Here is a 19,810-nt window from a genome sequence, read left to right as displayed (position 1 = left end):
ACTTCAAACATGAAAAATATCTACTTCTTTCAACAATTCTGAAATAATAGTTTGTGGAAAATTTGAATACATATATGATAATCTTAGATTTATCAGAATGTGAATACAATATTAAAGCTACATAAATGTTATTAAAGAAATAAACTATTTTAACATGTGATTATCTGGCATACTTTCACTAAAAAGATATGACTTTTGAATTTATTTTAAATAAATTTGATAATTAGAAGAATAAACCAGCAGGAAACATTCTTCCATGTGTGTTACAACCTAACACATACGTTTCTATTTCCTTAACCACACAAGGCCTTTGCAAAAGGCCTTTGGTAGCTTGTAGAATTATCGTACCTAAAATTATCCCTTATAAAATGCCCTTATAAAGCTGCTGTCCCTTGCAACAGCTATTGTCACTTTCTTGCTGACAACAGAGCATTCACAAAATAATTGATCTATCTTACCTATAATGGCAATGTCTACCATACACATTCCGACAAAATATAATCGCTCACAAAGATGTCGAATATATGTAAAATAACAAATTTCATAGAATAATTATCAAGCATAACTCTGCAAAATTAGAATGGTCGCCCAAAGACAATGATAGTAATAAATTGTATCAGTGCTATTATTGCAGAAGCAGAGGTATAATTACCAATAGGGTGTGAGAGAAAAAATAATTATTTCCCACATCTATCAAATCCTACACTGGTACTTACTGTCATATCTACTGTCATTATTATCTATTATTGTGTTATTTATGGAGCATGTGTAGTTTGCATGGGGCTGCATCTATTATAAGCTGAGTCTTCACTAGAGAACCAGAAGTGGAAGTATCACTCTGAAAATCAGGATTTATCTTAGAAAGTAAAACTGGATGCTGAAGACTTTTACTGGAAATTTTAGCATAAGTTCACCAGTGGTTAAAAATTCAAGAATAGAGTTGTAGAGAATTGAGGATGTATAGAATAACAGTATTGTGGGCAAGTCTGAAAGGTATATTGACTCACTGACTTACCTGAGACAGATATCATTCATGGTTGCCATGTTGCACTGATCAGTGACGACAAACTGTGACTAATTACTAAAATGAATATACTCATTAGATATGTAAGAATTGCTGTCTAATTTTTTCCTAGAAATAAAAATAATGTGTATACCTGATTCGAAGGACATAGAATAGAAACTAGTCGATTATTAGTTTTATTACAAAACTTCATATTCTGTATTTATTTTTAAGGCAAAAAATACCTATTACAATTCCAGATGGATGATATCCATGCTTTTCTGATACCTATTTTGCTATTTTTTAAAAGTTGGAGGGGTTATATTGGTTGACATTTGCTTTCTGGAAATCACAAATGCTTTTTAGAAGTCTAATATTACATTGACTTAATCTAATAATTAGAATAAATGCTAAAATGACCAGAAGCTATTTATAGCATTTTAATGTTCTATATTAACTATTCATAGGCAATAAAATTATTTATCTTCTGAAAAGTCAAAGACAGATTTTGACATATTCACCGACACAATCATTTTTTATTTCTATTTTTGTAAGAGTCATCAGAAGTATAATTCACTTTTTTGAGCAAAATATTCATACCTTTGTTATAAACAGGAAATTGTTGCTTTTCGAAACGTAATTATGGAAACACAAAGTGTTTTTGTGTACTAAGGTAGTATACCTTCCTTCAAAATCTTCCCTGGTTACATTCTTACAAAACTAATATCCTTCAAAGAGTCTTCTTAAATTTGGGGTTTCAACTCATCTAATAAGTAACTGGGACAACAGAGAGAGAAAAGAAATCACATGTGAGAAAAAATTTAAGCAACATGAATTAACTTTTTATTGAGTAGACTTTTGAATGATTATAAGAATATATTCCTATAATATAATAATTATTGATATCACTTTATGTGCCTAATAGTGTCTTGCTTAGACTTTTGAACAAAAGAATAAAGCTAAAATCTTTTTATTTCCTCCTCATCAAATCCTCTCCAATATAGAACAGGCTATATAGAGGCTAGAAAGACCAGATAAGTTTCAAAATAGGCTATTTAGTGATGGGAGTGTGGAGTTAGAACTGGTTTATGGCAATATTAAAACAAGTTGACAAATCTTGCAAAATGCTTTTTAGGACAATGAATGACTCAGGACCAACAGACACCACCAACTAGCTGCTCAGTAGCATCATTTTAAAAAGAGCAATGTGGGTGCACACACACATACACGGGATCATTTTATAAAAATAGTTTTAGAGAATAGATGAAAAAAAAACCACTTACTGAAAAATCTTCAAAGATTTTCTTGAGTTCTTTGTGCCCATGTCTTTCAGCAACATGTGCTGGATCTGAACCCTCCAAATTTTTCATTTTAGAAGCCCAGGTTGCTCCTGAACATTGAAGCAAATGAACAGCAAAGTTCTTTAAGCCAAATTTTGCTGCACAGTGGAGAAGAGTTGGCAGTTCTTTGAAATGAGTATCTGTAAGCATAAGCAATGGGATTTAATATATTTTCTATCATATTTGCAATCCCATATGAAAGAATTGAGCACGATCTACTCCTAAAAGTAATTCCCACACAGCAGAGCAGACTTTTATTTAGTGTGATGTTGCATATAAGAAACCATCAGTGGTTTCAGCAATGTAGCATCTCCTCCTTTCTATTTCTCATCTTAAAATATATATAAATTAATATTCCCACTAGCATTAATGCCTAACTCTTACTTGTGGGGTAAGTTTAATTTAGATAGACACATCAATCTCCTACATGTAAAACAAAATAAAACAAAACAAAAACCATTATATTGTAATAACTCCTTCTGAATGAACTCTGACATTAACCAAACACTAAGTAACAAAATGAAATAAAACTTTTTTGTGTTTTTTACTGCCATACCAGTAAAAACAGAAGGTTGCTTCCTTCTGAAGTTGAAGTCAACATGAAATTCTTGGAGGGGTTATATTAGATTTCTATGTGGAATTTTTCTTTCAAAAAGTAAATGCAACAGAAAACACAGGTAAGCACTTTTATAAACAACCCCGGTTCATAAATTTTCATTAGGATTTTACAGTTTTCATATCAGTGTTTTGGAGTTTGAATTTCATAATTCTTATTAGCTATCAATTAGAAGACATATATTAATTATGTATAACTATAAAGTGATAAATGTAAACTGTGATCCCAAGGGCAAAACACACACACACACACACACACGCACACTCACGTGTGCACTGATGAGTAATGGTTTGTTATTATTCTACACTTTCACATCTAGATGGAAAAATGAGTTATAGAAATTACACGTCATTTTCCTTTAGTATCTGTGACATTACCAGAAGCAGAAGCAAGCAATGTAAAGACTTATAGCAACAGAACACAAAGGCCTCAAATCAAAAGTCAATTCTGTTCCAGGAAAATTCTAAAGCAATGAAAACAGCTACCTTATAATGAGCCACCTTATAAAGTTTTTGCAAATTGAATCTAGCCTCATTTACCTCTTTGTTATTTTGCAGGAAAGAAAGAAAGAAAGAAAGAAAGAAAGAAAGAAAGAAAGAAAGAAAGAAAGAAAGAAAGAAAGAAAGAAAGAGAAAGAAAGAAAGAAAAAGAAAAGAAAGAGAAAAGAAAGAGAAAAAGAAACAAAGAAAAGAAAGGAAAGAAAGAAAGAGAAAGAAAGAAAGAAAAAGAAAGAAAGAAAGGAAACTAGAGAAGTAAAATAAACCTTGAGTTTTCAATTCATTTGGCTTTTTCAGGACTGAATAAATTTAGTTTGTTTGTATACATGTTTTAATAGAAAACAAAACAAACAAAAACCTTCAGGACACATGAAGAACTTACTCTATGGAAATATTTTACCCTTCAAAATGTGTTAGAAGTAAATGGCTTTAAGTAAATCTGTGGTCATATTTTAATGATAAATGCATTGGTCCCTTTCTTTCTCTGCATCAAATAGTTTAAAGCATCCTTGTCCTAAATCATCTTTGCCCCAACCTTATGATTCCTAATTGTTTTCAATTTTCTAAAGTACTTACCATCCTGAGAGCTTGACCCCATAATGATTGGACCTTTATAAAATAAATCAGTTTTAAACCTGCCCAAATGATCATTTAAAGCAATCCTTTTCATTGTCTGGAATGAGGTTACTTTGTCTGCTTATTTTCATTAAATAAGAAATGCTCAGCCCTTTAATGTACATGGTCAATAACAAGAGGATTTCTAATTAAGGGTATTTTTTAATTAAAATATGACAGAGTTAACCTTTCAAAGAGTTTGAAGTGATTCACTGGAGCTATATTAGTTATTCTAATGTTAATTTAATCATGATCTCTAGCATTATTTTTGCAGAACATCAAATTAAATCTACTCGGCATGTGCATATAATATTGATATATATAATATTCATATATATAAAGGTATTCATCACAACAAAATATAATTATGCTAAGAACTAGTTCAGGTTTTTAAGTATTATATATTTTATAAAGTTATACCTTTTATATTTTCACCATGATTTGATTATTATGAGATTTGAGATAGCAATTGGTTCCTCTGTATTTTGAATAGGCATGTTTGTAAACAGCATAAGAAAGTTTGTTTTCTTAAAAAAAAAAAAGCTTGCTGAGGAGACTAACCCCTATCTTGAGCACTGATTCAGTGTAAGAGAAAAAGTGTTGATCAAGTAATGTGCCTGTGATTCGGGGGAGTATTACATGCTGTCTCTTGCTATTCTTCAGTGCTTAATTTAACTCTAGAGCACACAATCACTAATGTTTTACTTAAATATATTTATCTTTCTGTTGGCTTTTAAAAATTTTATAGAAATGTAATTTACACTTAAAAATACACTAATCAGAGTTTGATGACTTTTGACAATTGTATATCCCCATGTAACCAACACTCAAAACAAGTTAAAGAAAGTTTCTATCACCACTGCAAATTCCCTCATGCTCCATTCTAGTCAATTCTCACTTCAGAAGCAACTACTTCCTAATTTTATAAAAATACATTAGTTTTATTTCCTCTTGCATTTCATGTAAATGTATTCATATAGTATATATTTTTGTATTCAATTTTCTTCTGAACTCTATTTCTGATGAGTAGTCAGATATCACTCTTATAGTTTTCTTGTATGGAATGTGCTTTCTTCAATGTACCTTCCTTCTCCCTCCACAGTTACTTTTAAGATTTTGTTTTTGATTGTCAATAGTTTAACTATGATGCACATAGGTATAATATTTTTGTATTTATTTTGCTTGGGGGTTACCATTATTTCTTCAAATAGTTTTCTGTTTCGTTATCTCTCATCTTTACTTAAGAAATTCAATTACCTGTGCATTAGATCATTTAATATTATTTTACAGAACTTGGATCAGAACTGAGCCAAATTAATATGTAGACAAACTGAATTATTTTTGGCTTTACCTAGATTCTAAATTTTTCCTATCTTTTTCAGTTTGACTGAAAATAATTTATTTTGACTGTCTTCAGCTTCACTGATTCTTTGTCTTCTACACTGTTTCTATAATGAAGTCCATATAATTTTTTTAAAAAACTGATATTGCATATTCTAGAATTTTCTTTTGTTTTTATTATAATTTTCATTGCTCTGATGAAATTTCCATCTTTTTACACATTGCTCAACTTTTACAATAGATTCTATAAGATATTTATCATAATTATTTTAATGTTTTTATCTGATCATTTCAACATCTAGGACACTTCCATGTCTGCTTCTGTTGACTGTCTCGTTTCTTCGCCATTAGTTACCTTTTATTCCTTCTACATGTTTCCTGTAATTTTTTATTATATGCTGAACATTGCATTAAAAACTGAAGCAAATAATATTTACTCCTAGTCTAAGGCATATTCTTTAATTTGACAACTACACTCAGGAGCTGAGTCAAATTAATCTGTACATCTACAGATTTACTTAGATTCAGTTAACTGCTGGCCTCAAATATTTTGAGAGCAGGATTGTAACTCTTTAGCACAGCTTGGGATTGAGCCTTGGTGAGACTCAAGAAATCTTTGTTGTTCTAGAGACTGGATTCCAGCTTTTGGGTCACTGAATGGTTCTTTTTTCTCTCTAGTCCTGCCTTCAGACTTATTTATATCAGAATATCTCTCTCAGATTCTAAGGGCCCTCTGTATTTCACTCAATTGGGCAGACCTCTTACCATCCCAATAGCTTGGTGACATTTATTCCATCTTTATGCCTTTCCACATTGAACACCTGGCTGATAATGCTTTCCATATGGTAAAAGTCTTAAAGGGATTTGTCTCAGGAACTCCGTCTCACACCCACTCTTCAGTGGGCACTGGCTGGCCATTAGAGAAGCCTCAGAATGCTTTTTAAGGATCTTGCTCAGATCTCCTGCCTTCCTACAATTGTTGGTGTGATAGTTCTGTGCACTGAACAGCAGTCTACAAAAAAGAGTTTGTGGGTGATGCAGACCCACTTTGTAACTGGGACTCTTTGTGATTTTTATCCATCACACTAGCCTAAATATAGCCCTTAAAAGCTTGTTAAATGCTCAGCTGGTTTGTCTTTACTCCTCATCTATAGTGAATTCTTGTCTTATTCTGTAAGGGATAAAGGAAGTCATGAATTTCTTTTCTCTTGTGAAGGACTCGTCCCTTTCTGTAATTTGGTTCATTTAGGTTTCTTTTGTTATCCATTTCTGCTGGGTTAAAAAAAATACTGTAATTTTGAAGATCATCTTGCTTGTTCTTGTTACAATGGGCATAATAGACTCTTGCAGTGTTGTACAACCTAATTAGGAGCAGAAGTCATATTCATACATCATTTATTAGCTCGTACATCATTAACTTATTTTCTTAAACTCACAGCATTTATTTTACAAACAGTTTATAATCTTCTTTATTTGGTTAAGATAACAAATTCCTCAAGAAGATATTTAAAAACCCTTTTTAGAATGTGCTTAATCTGCAGTTTACGTCCGCTTCAATTCATGGCAATTTTCATTTAATTAATAAAGATTCCTTATATCTGTTTTTATTACCAAGGTATAAATAAAGAAGCTATAATTCACATTAAGGATTGGCCAATTTGCTTTTGACTTTTTTTCTGGACAAAATAAATTTTCTGTTTTCAGTTGTTTCGGCCAATGTCAAACGTTAATTTCAGGACAACGGAATTAAATGTTTGGGAGAAATTTTTCAAGAAAAATCTAATTTTATTAATTTTTAAAATAAAAATAAATAAATGAGTTGACACAGAATAAAGAAATCGAGTCACACATTTGTTTATGCAGAGCCATTTTCAACAGTTCAAGGTAATCCCTATAGAAGATGGCCAATGCTCAAAGTAATAAAACTAAAGCTTTCAAAAGATTAACCTAGCTCACCAAAATAATAAAATGGGAATATACAGAAGGTTAGAATATCAGCTTTTAAAAATTTTAAAGAAAGATGAGTATGAAAACGAAGTACACGACCATGTAATCCATTTATTCTCATAAATCACTATCTAGATTCATAAATAAGTAGGATGACCAGTTGGCCACTTAAGAATAAAACAATGAAGATGAAAAGTCAGGAAATATGCATTCTAATCTACTTCAGTCACTAAATCTGTAATACTTAAGAAAATTCCTTCATCTCCCTGGACCTCAGTTTATTCAATGAAAATATAGAGGGCTGGGTTCAAACCGTGATTTCTGATACTCATCTGACCTAGAGGCCATGCCATAGATGGCTTTAAGGTAATTGTCCCTGAATTCTAAGCAAATGGCAATTAAAGAAATAAGGATGATATTTACGAAGGTTGAAGAAAGGTAATGATTTTCATTTTTTTCATCACAGGATTTGAAGTCTGATGAAATGTTAGTATTTCTGTGGATCTATAAAACAGAACGTTGTTGGGTTTATGAATCTGATTGCCCTGTGACAGGAGGAACACATATGCAACACAGGAGGTGTCACCTTTCTTATCCTGTAGAAATAGCAGACATATACAGTAATCCTATTTAGAATTTCAAGCAACAAGACAAACTTCCAAGGTTATCCTATTTCTAAAACTCGATAATATAAGTTACATGCAAAGGGAAATAATGTGCCATTGAAGCCCTTTGCTGCAGTTTTGTTGTCTTTCATATTACATAAAATGTAAGAGTGGGAACTACATAGATATACACACTAGTATTAACCTCAATGTTATATTCACCTTATTAATTGTTGAAATTGAATTTTTGTTACTAAAACATTTTCTTAAATATTTAAGAAAAAAATTAAAACTTGAATTCATTTGTATGTTAATCATCTCAAGAAATTTCATACCAAATATTCTTTTTCAAATGTTTTAGTTGTATATTTAAATTCTTAATCAGCATTATATTTATCCTAATAAAATTCAAAATAACATATTTTATTATTCAAACCCTAAAATTCTAAAACAATATTTATTTCTTTTGTGAAGCAATATTATATAGTTAGTGCTTAAATATTAGAGCTTTGGAATCAGATCGCATGGTTGGAATCCCCGTTCTAGCCTTTACTAATACTGCAATTTGGACAAGCTACTTGAAATTTCTGTGTCTTGATTTTCTTAAATGAGGATGGTAACATCTAACATCTATTTAATCAGATAATAAACCAGGGTCCAATGTCTTTTTCCATACAAATAAGTACACTTGATCTTCATTATTCAGGGATTCCATATTTGCAAATTTGTCTATGCATAAAAATTTATTTGTACCCCCAAATCAAAACCAGTGGCACTTCTCCAGTCATTTGCAGACAGAGCAATGAAAAATTTATCTCACAAAGTGTATACTCTCAGCCGAGGTCAAACAAGGCAGTGCTCAGCTTCTTTGTTTTAGTACTTACACTGTGAACAAGTGTCCTTTTTGTGGCCTATGTAGTGCTACATTTTTCACATTTTTGTGTTTTTGTCAGTAATTTAGTTGTTTAAAGTGGCCCCTTGGCATAGTGCTAAAGTGCCGTCTAGTGTTCCTAAGCACAGAAATGCTGGGATGTACTTTATGGAGAAGTAAGTGTATTCGATAAGCTTTGCTCAGGTATGAATTATGTTATTGGTCTTGAGTTCAATGTTAATGAATCAAAAGTATATGCTAAACAATGTGTCTTTAAACAGAAACACACATAAGATATTGATCGATTGATGAACATGTGACCAGAGGCTTGCAGGAACCCAACCTCATGTTTCTCCTAGGAGCAATAGATCAGTATTCTCTTATTCAATGACTTTATAGAACAAAACTACTGTAAATATTGACAATCGACTATACTTTAAAGCAATCTGGAGCCCCCTTTTGGAGAGGATGTTCAGAGTTTATTTCCCATTGTAACATGGCGAAGCATTTTCAAAGGTGTGGAATCTTCTTTTCTTTCTTCCACACAGTTAAGGAAACTCAGTGCAATCCTAGAGGATTGCTCCTCAGGGTGAGGCAGAAAGAGGGTGGGGCTGAAGGAGGAAGTTGTGAACATCCAAGTCCATAATTTCTGAGGTGTTCTCCCTGCCTGTCTCTATGTTTAGGGCCTACCAAGGTAAAATCCCAATTGGGCATGGTTAGAGCCCATGTTGGCAACCACTCTGGATGTGGAAACAGCAATCCTGGGGCCTGTTTCTATCTTGTTTATTTTCCCTTTTATCAGGCTTATGCAAAACAATAGAAAAAAATGTAGGATGGAAGTGAATCCTTACTCTATTGTTCTTAGATAATATGAAATCCATTTAGTGACCTATATCTTGTTAATTTTGGTGAAAATTATGTATTTTGTTGTAACCATATGTTTAAGATCTGAGAGTTTTGTAAAACTAAAAATGGACTTCTGGAGGACTGATGCTCTGGATATGCAAATATCTGAGTGATGAATTGACAAGAAGCATAAGAAATGAATGGAGCCTGTCTTGTTGAACCTGAGAGTTTATTGTTCACTGACTACCCTAATAAATACAATCCACCATAAAATTAGTAGCAGTAGTAATAGGAAGAGGAGAAAGAAGAAAAGGGGACGAAGGAAGAGAAAGTGAAGGAAATGTGATGGCTAATGAACAGGGTTAAGAGGTAGGGATTTTAGGCACTTAGTGTCAGAATGAGTAATAGCAGAGCAGCAGAATATGTAAGTGGCAGTTTGGTGCAAGACAGTCTGATCCCAGAGGAGGAGTATTTGGGGACATAATGTGAAATTCCTTCTTATCCAGGGCTATGGGCCAGGGACTAATAAGGCAGAATGCAGACTGAAGCAGGCCATGAGTCCATCAGTCCATAATGAATATGTCAGGAGGTAATGCTAGAAGAAAAGGGTGATATGTAGTTCTTCTTCTTCTTTTTTTTTTTTTTTAACAAATATAGCACCTAATCTTCCTAGATGGTCTCCCATCCAAGTACTAACCAGGCCCAACCCTTGATGTGTAGTTCTTGTTAGCACTTCCTAGAATTGATAATGATTAAAATTAAATTTCACAGCATGAGTTTACACTTTTTTATTATCCACTTTCCGCTATCAGACTCAGACAGTGATGAAGTAATGAAGAGCAGAGCTGCTCCATGCTTAACAGTCCAGTCAATCTGTGGTTAACCTCGAGTTAAAATAAAAAGTCTCTAGAAATTTTGTCTATCAATGTGTGATTGTATTTTGTTCCTCTGTGTTCCTTGAAAAATACCTTTTGGAAATTACCGACTTTCTCTCTACTGAATCTTGACAGCAAAGGACCAAAACCTAGAAAATAAACCAGGAAAGAGTCTAGAAAGAGCCAGGAAACCAGGAACAACAAAAGTATAAAGACCAGATGGGCTGGGTTAGGATTAGGTGGCTGGTCACTCTATTGCAAGGTCATGGCTTACAGGTAGAGACCTGTCCACTGGCCTTTGTATGGGTCTCACATGGAAATCCAAGGAATGTGCACAATAAGCAGTAAATCAACAGATCAAGCAAGGATGCTTGATTTCATTAGTCAGGAGTATTCGGAATTTTTTAGGACTCCTTATAGTCTCAAGTACTGAACTTAATCTTTAGAAATATTAAATAATTTTGATAATAAAAATGAACTAAGACAAGGAGGAAAATCTGGACAGTTCTTTGTTCAATTAAGTGACTGGAGAGAGCTTAAGATGCCTTTGGGAGCACCATCATATGTAATATAGGGATAAGATGAAAATAGAATATGGGAATGATTAGGGAAGCACTTATCTGCAGAATGGATTAGAAAGAAAGGTGAAACATGTTAGAGGAATCTGCTAGGAGAATCTTTTAGAAGGAAGGAGAGATAATTGATGGTCTGAATTAGAGTAATGGCAGGAAAAATAAACAAGAAAGAATAGACCTTTCAAAAGAAAACAGGACTTTGTGATTGACTGTGTAGGTTCTGAAAGAAAGAATTGGATTTAAGAAAATCCTTAGGTTCATGACTACAAAGTTACAAAGTAGAAAGAGAAAGAATATTCATTAGAAAAGGTGACAAAGATTATTGCCGTGGAGAAGTATAGATGTGAGTGTTCATTAGGTAGCTGCCGCTATACAATTATATGGAATAAATCGAATTAGAAATATGTGTCTTTGAGTAGAACATTTTGGTTACAAACTTAGCTCCTGTGTCACTAAACAGTGATAATCACCACAGAACACCTGTTTTGTAGAAGAAAAAGTATTCTGATACAGGGCCCCAGACAAAGTCCCATTTGGTAACATATTCACAGATCTGAGGATTGGGAAGTGAGTATTTTTAAGAAGCAATTACTTAGTTTACTACATTAAGCAAGAGATGGTAACACAAAAAGCACTTACATGAACTAGAAAGACATAATTCACTATGTCTCAAGACACTGTAAGTAATATCTACTTTTCCTTGACCAAGAGTTTATATTATGTACATGACCCAAATATATTTGTTACCATATAGTCAACACATATAGTTACATCTCAGTCTGTAAACTAAGATGAATATTTTGGGAGATTTTTCTATCCACTAGGTTACAGATGTACTAACCAGCATTTGTCAAACTGATTGTTGGGGATCCCAAAAAGTGTATGAGTAAATCATAGTTGTTCAGAGCTGCCAACCTCTGCTAGAATGATGGTAAGTATAATGGTTAATTGTATGTATCAATTTGACTAGGCTATGGTGCCTAGCTGTTTGGTCAAACACCAGTCTAGATGTTACCATGCAGATACTTTTTAGATGTGATCAACATTTAAATCAGTAGACTTTGAGTAAAGTAGATTCCCTCCATAATGTGGGTGAGCCCCATCCTATCGGATGAAGGCCTTAGGAGAAAAGACTAAAGTTCACCAAGCGGGAAGGAATTCTGTCTCCAGACTGCTTTTGGACTGAAGGTTGCAATATCAACTTCTGCTGGAATTGCCAGCAAGCTGGCCTGCCCTGGAGATTTCAGAACTGTCAGCCCCACAACCATGTGAGCCAATTCCTTAAAGTAAACTCTCTCTCTCTCTCTCTCAATCTCTCTCTCTCCTATTGGTTCTGTTTCTCCAGAGAACCTTAGCTAATTCAGGGAAGAAAATGACTGTGGTGGTTTTAGAAAACCATAACCTAGAGGTACAAGATATTAAAACAATCTTGTACCTCTAGGTTATGTTTTTCTAAAACCATATCTTTGAGTTTCTATCCTTCACAGAGTAATGCAATGAGTCTTTAAACCTGCAGTGTCACTACAAAGATTTTCTATGACTATTTGTTAATGCCAGCATTCAGAGAGCAAATGAGTCCCTTTAGGATGTGGAAGGAGGTGTGTTTGGAGTGGGTTAGTAATATGGTATGTAGGGGAGGTTCTGAACCTGTCAAGAATTTTAGAAGATATAAATTCTAGGTTTAATTATCATTACTTCACAACAATGGCAAAAGTAAGGAGGAGTTCCTTAAGTAGTAACTTATTTAATTTGTTAATAGAAGAGTCCATTTCCTTTGTATGTGTATGTGTGTGTATGGGGGGTGGGATATGTGCATGCATGCATGTGTATATAATTGAGGTAACCCTATGCATGTATTTTCCTTAATGAATATTAGAGAGCCATTTTCCTGTCATTAGTTACTAATGGACAGTATTTATTTGTTTATTGTAACTTTATGATAAACTTATAGAAATTTATTACTGTTGACCCTAAAAAGCCTGTTTTTTGTGTCAACTCAGAGAAGATGAACATATGTGTCTTGGTTATTTGAGCACAGACAGTTCAGTGCAGCACATTCAGAAGGCACATATGCCAATTTTTCATTCTCCTAATGGCAGATGTCATGGATAAGAGGTAGAAAAGAAAAAAAACAATGGCATTATAAATAGTTACCTTATGTTCTTACAAATAAGCACTCTTGTTTTTGGAGCTCAAATATTATTAGTCTAACCTATTACTGTCCAGGGTCTTATTGGTTTTAGTGTATGGTTAACTTTATTGCCATTTACTAGTTAATTAGTGTAATAAATATTTATCGAGTGCTAGAAACTCTTCTAGGCACTGGGAATAAATGCATGAACAAAACAGGGCTCCTTCATATAGGACAATATTTGCCCATAAAGGCAAAGGATGATTTAAAGAAAATCGTGCACTATGAAACAAAAATCACTACGTTTCTAGGATTAAAAAAAAAAAAAAAGAAACAAACATAAAGAACATCTGAGACAATTTTAAGCTTGCCTCTATATATTCATTAAAGTAGTAATTTTAAATAATTTAGAAGAAATTATTTATAACCTTTCCTTTAAATTAAGATCTCCCGGGAAGTGTCCCTTGACTGTCTGTCTTTCTCTGACTGTCTCCCGACACCCTGGAGCTCCCGCTCAGTGCTGTGTATGGGGCCACAGTTGTCAAGCGGCTAGTAATGTGGCCACTTTAGCTGAGCTGCCTGTATCCAAGTCCTAGCTCTGCCACTATTTGGGCAAGTGATGTTAACTCTCAGTGCCTCATCTGTAAAATAGAGATTAAAGTTGTACCTACCTCAGGATTGTTCCAAGGAATTAAATGAGTTAAAGTTCTAAAAGTGCTTAATTTTTTTTAAGAGTATACAAAATACAAGTGTTAGCTCTTATGAGTAGAGCATATATTGTATTAGAGGCACTTATTTTATAATTTTGTTATCACTTCTCTCTGAGTGTATAGGTTGTGTTTTATTGATCTTACATTCCTCTACCTTCCCTCAGCATCTAGAAAAGTACCTAGTACAAAGTACAGTGTGTTAAATTTTTTGTAAGAATTCATGAGGGTTTCATTTTTTTAAATAATGGTATATAAAAAATACTTTTGAGATAAATGATCACTGTAAGACTACTTCATTCTGCATCCATGATTTTAATCCTGGGATATGGAGCGATGAAAAAAATCTACTATCTTAAGTTTAATTTCATTCACATCAATTTTATGTATGTAACATATCAATGGTACTGCCCATTACTGCTATGTTCACTCAGTGGCTTTCTGTGAAGTGATGATTCACAGACCAGTAGCATCTGCATCACTGATGAATTTGTCAGAAATGTAAAATTCTTGGGTCCATTCCAGACCTACTGTATCAGAAATTCTGAGTGGGGGCCAGCAATCTGAATTTTACAAATCATCTAAGTGATTCTGATGCCCACTAAAGTTTGAGAGCAAAAGTAGTAAAAAGAAGAACAAATAGAGTTTGGTTCGAATAATCAAGTAAGAGTGGATAGCCAAGAAAATTGAGGTTAAACACAGAGAGCTAAATCAAACTGCAAAGTATTCAGGGTATGTCTCTGTAGACTTTCTCTTCATTCTATTCAGTTTCTCTAGGCGTTTCCCTCTTCTGTTATGGCTTACATATTTAAACATATCTTCTCATGTCTAGTCAATGGGAACAACTATAATGGAGGGGAAACTGCATGTGATACCATTTACATAAAATTTACAAAATTGCACAACAGCATATATGAATTATCGAAACAAATACATAGTAAAAAGATTAATGATTATTAAGAAATTTAATTAAAGTAATAGTAACTTTTCAAGTGTGTGAAATCACAGAAAAAAACATAGAAAAATTCGACTAGATCCGTAACTTTTTCTCTTTAAAGAGCTGAAATAAATCATGACAAAATGTTAAGATTTGGCAAAAGTAAGTTATGGGTAAAAGGGTGTTTTTCATATTGTTCTCTATATTTTTTTTGCATAGTTGAATTATTAGATAGTATTAAAAGAGAACCCAATGACATTTATTTTTCTTCTGCTCAGATAGCAAATAAGCTATTTTCTGTGAACCTAAAGATAACTACAAATTCAAGATAAATCTTAGGGCTACAGTATTTATGTATTGAGTATCCAGTTACATGCTTCACATTTCATAGATATATTAGGAGATAATATCCTGAGTTAAGACTCGTACATGTCACTGGTGATTGCATGCTATCCTTCTTCAGATTAAGATACTGCTACTTAATGCATATATGCTTTTATATGCTTTCTAGATATTAGCATGGGCTTTACATGCCCATTTCTTCTTTCTGAACAAAGGTAAATAATCTGCTTCAAAGTAACCTAGTTTCCTTTTTTTCTAAACTAACTGCCACTTAGGGTTATTAAACCAGAAACTGTAGCCTCTTTTTAAAAAAGGCTGAACTATTTATTTTCCCTCTCCATGACAGGAGATTCTCTGTATTACCCAGCCTTTGAAAGGGTTCCAAAGAGAAATTGGGGAGATTCGTGTACCTGCTGCAGTAAGACTTAACAACACTCTCCAGAAGCTGGCTTGAAACTCAGAATAATAAAGAGTTATGTAGTGACTAAAGCAATTGTGTTTGGCCAAGTGTACAGTTCTCCCTCACCACCATACCAAGTCAGGGACATTCAAACTGATTTCATGGTGGCCCATACCATGTGCGTTTATATATAAATCCACAATCAAAATGGGAGTTACTCAAAATAATGCTTACTTTTACTTTAAAGAATATATTCAGATATTTTGTATTCTAGTATCCAAATATCAGTATCAGTAAAAAAAAAAAAAAAAAGAATTGCCTGTTACAATCCCTTATATTGATTTCACAGTCCCTGATGATTCACTCACTAGGAAAGTTGTTCGTGAATTATTTCTACGACTATCGTATTCAAAAGTCCTACATTACATTAATATATCAAGTTTATTTGAAAACCTTTTATTATTCTACTCCCAGGGAGAACATTTTTCTACAGAAAATTCTTATCAATGGAAGATGTTATTTTAAAATCAATAATGAAACTTTACAAGGGAAGAGAACATGAAAACAGATTTGATTTTTTGTACGCTTTTTGTCTTATCTCTGCAACTCCCCTTCCCCCAAATTTGTCTGCCTGGTAGGGGAAAAAGTAAAATGAGATTTGCTGGCTAGATAGAAGTGAAAATGACCAAGACATAATGGTATGGAGTAGCATTTCACTTATTATAAATGAAATAGCAAGGAAGTAAACTCAGGATTTACCAAAAACAACTTGGAAAAGAGGATGGTACAATAATAAGATAAAGAGTTTTGAATGATATAACATTTAGCATCAAACTTTCAAAGAACTGTTGGTACCTGTGAATAATTCTATGGCTATTCCTTAGGGTAGGTCAATACTCAAGGTATACTCTGTCAGTTCCTTATAATTACCTTCCCCTCATAATCTCCTAAACTTCAATTTATTTCAGCTAAAATATGGCATAATAAATAATAAACAATTAATAAATAAAGCATTTCACCAAATAACTGCATAACTGTCTCCAGGGATGGACATCTGAAATTACACCTGATCATTGCTGAGTTTACCTCTCAGACTACCTCTAGTGATGTTTCTATAGAAATTCATCAACAATTTACCATTTATTTCCTGAATTCTCTCATTTAATTTCACTTTATGTATAAAGACATCTCAAACTTTATCACTGATTCAACTCGATAATTATGAAAATGTAGGTGTAAAATCTTAAAGGCCAGATATTCTGAAGCTGACTTTATAGGGCCAGCTCCAAGATTATAGAGTCAAGATGGCAAGCAAAACATGAGTTCAGTCATATTCGTGTCTATCTTGTATATTTTAATTATGTAATTTGTGTTATGTTATTTTGTACTTCAACTAGAAATTAGAGCCTAATGTTATGAGGGTTGTTTGCTTCTGTTATAGATTTAATAGCATCTGTCATCTAGCAAAATCCAAATCAGGAAGTAGATTTGCTGATTTAAAAATTTATGCACATTTTTAGGGCCTGTGATTAAAAAAAAATTACCAGATTGAACTTCAGAAGTTTGTACTAGTGTGCTCTCTCGCAAAGGGATGAGAATTATCTAAAGTATTTAATCTGCAATTCAACTATATTCCTGGCTATAATATTTATTAAAGGTTTACATACAGCGAAATATGACATAAAGAATAACTGATGCAGTTGGAAAATACTCACATTCTTTTTGAGGGTGGATTTCAGTTTGGAGAGATCGGAACTCATAATATGGTATCTCTTGTTTGAATATGGATGTGAGAATATCATCAAGTTCTTCAATGTTATTCTGTTTTCAAACAGAAAGGAAATTTTTTATTAGTTCAATTATTTACATAGAAATTCATCTCAGTGCAATATAATAAAAATTATTAGTGGGAATAAATACTGGGTAATCTTTAATAATACTATTACCATTTTTTAAAAGACTAAAACAAAACATTAGGTGTTTGCCTAAAAAAAAAAAAAAACAGTTGTTAAAGCAATAGAAAAACAGATGCAAGAAATAAAAGTCTTTGCTTTTGGATGGGTAACTACTTACTTAAAGACTTAACTAATCGTTAAAGAGCATTAGAGCAGGTCAATGATAACACTGAAATTTGTTTTAATAAATTTTGGTAAAATATATGTTACATTTTGATAAATGAAATAATAAAATAATGAGTGGTTCTTCAACTTAAGGGTCAGAAATAGGATAATCAAATAGATTATTTTATTTCTATGTCAAAGTGAGAAAGAATATTCATCTTGGCCTTTTTTTTTTCTCCTGCAGATATAGAGTAACTATATGTCTACTCTATTTAGGAAGAGGCAAGCAGAATTCAACTGTTCTCCTACTGATGGCATAACCTATTACAGACCAGCATTCTTTTAAAATTGTGTCTTGTGAAGCTTATGACTGGTACCAAATTGACTGAGACATAGAAGGTTGTAGTTGAGGAGGTGGGCCAATCAGCAAAGCCACGGGGTGGAGAGAGGATTGTGGAACAAAAGTTCTTAATTAAGACTTTTAAAATGATTTTCTAATCAAATTAAAATTTTGTCAATACATAGTCACAGAAATGAAATGGCTGGATTAAAAAAATATTTGTCACACTATTTCTTCATTTTTTCAGTAATCTAAGTGCCTCAATTGTAAAGTGGTTCAGGACTCACCGGGTTTTCTATGTCCTGCTGAGAAGGTGGGAGATTTGAGTGGTGAGCACAAATGTCGAATCACTATGTTGTACACGATAAACTAGTATAATATTGCATGCTAACTACACTTAATTAAATTTTTTTTTTTATTATTTTATTTTTTTTCAGATGAGGCAATCCTTGGTTGACCTCACAGATTGCAAAGACCTTGTCAGTTTACAATCTCTTATTTTTTTATGCCTACAGCACCTGGTCTTCCTAGGTATACTTAATTTTTAAAAAAATGAAGTTGGGAAAGGGGATGAAAGTCTTTTCCTCAACCTATAGCATTACAATGTAGGTTAAGACCCAACATTAATCTACTTAATGCCATTGACTATGTGGAGTCCTCAGGTTAGAAACACTAAAAAAAAAAAGAGGGGCGGGGAGATGGGACAACAAGATCTGCTTTCCAGAAATACAGTCATGTAATTACATATGGCCAATTAACTGACTTCTAGGTAAAAATAGAAAGTCTCTATGGATTAGGTACAGAGTGGGCAAAAGCAAGATGACTCAGTTCCACAGAGGAAAAATGGCCAGGACAGGAAAAGCTTTGCAGAGGAAGTGACTTAAACTGAGATTTCCATGTATACAAGAAACATTATGGACTAACTAAACAATTTGCTCACAGGCATGAAGGAATCATGAAACATTACCTGGTTAAGCACTTTAGGAATTTCCATAAGACTATATAGAATGAGAGAAAAGAAGAAAGTGGACATTTCAATAAGTGCCTTATTGGCCTAATAAAAAAATTACAATTCATCCTGTAAGCACTGAGGAGTTGTTTACAGCCTATGATGCTTAACATAAAAATGTTTATTATGTGTATTAAATTAAGTTTATTTAAGTTGTAGCATGATTAGGATTACTTATGTGGTTGAATATCGATATGGAATAAAACTTGTAAATAAAGATGTGAAAATTTTAATAGTAATAATTACTGTTTTTTAATTAAAGTATAATTGACATATAACATTATTTTGGTTTTAAATGTACTATGTAATGATTTAGTGGTTGTATATATTGATATATTGAAATGATCACCACAATAAGTCTATTTACATCAATTACGATACATAATTAAAATTTTTTCTTATGATGAGAACTATTAAGATTTACTCTTTTAGCAATTTTCAATTACGTAATAAAATATTATGAACTATGTTCACCATGCTATGCATTATATCCCCATAACTTATTTATTTCATAACTGGAAATTTATACCTTTTGACTACCTTCACTCATTTCTCCCACTCCCTACCTCCCATCTCTGGCAGTTATCAATCTGTTCTCTATATCTATAAACTTGTATTTTATTTTTCCTTAAGATTCCACATATAAGTACAATCATACAGTATTAGTCTTTCTTTACCTGTCTTATTTCATTTAGCATAATATCTTTAAGTTCCAACCATGTTGTCACAAATGGTAAGGTTTTATTCTTTTTT

The 19,810-nt window shown here is 32.8% G+C and overlaps 1 protein-coding gene across 1 annotated transcript in view; it reads right to left on the bottom strand.

Moving 5' to 3' along the window:
• BANK1 (B cell scaffold protein with ankyrin repeats 1) overlaps window positions 1-19,810 on the bottom strand; it is a 238,551-nt gene that overhangs the window by 151,288 nt on the left and 67,453 nt on the right. The window contains exons 6-7 of the mRNA XM_025051818.1: window positions 17,364-17,469; window positions 2,287-2,483 (exon numbers count right to left, since the gene is read on the bottom strand). Coding sequence (XP_024907586.1) covers window positions 2,287-2,483; window positions 17,364-17,469 — 303 coding nt within the window. The remainder of the gene's footprint in view (window positions 1-2,286; window positions 2,484-17,363; window positions 17,470-19,810) is intronic.

This window comes from Pteropus alecto, unplaced genomic scaffold, assembly GCF_000325575.1.
Source record: "Pteropus alecto unplaced genomic scaffold, ASM32557v1 scaffold5, whole genome shotgun sequence".
NCBI classification, from domain to species: Eukaryota; Metazoa; Chordata; class Mammalia; order Chiroptera; family Pteropodidae; genus Pteropus; species Pteropus alecto.
This window is presented reverse-complemented; position numbering and strand designations above follow the sequence as displayed.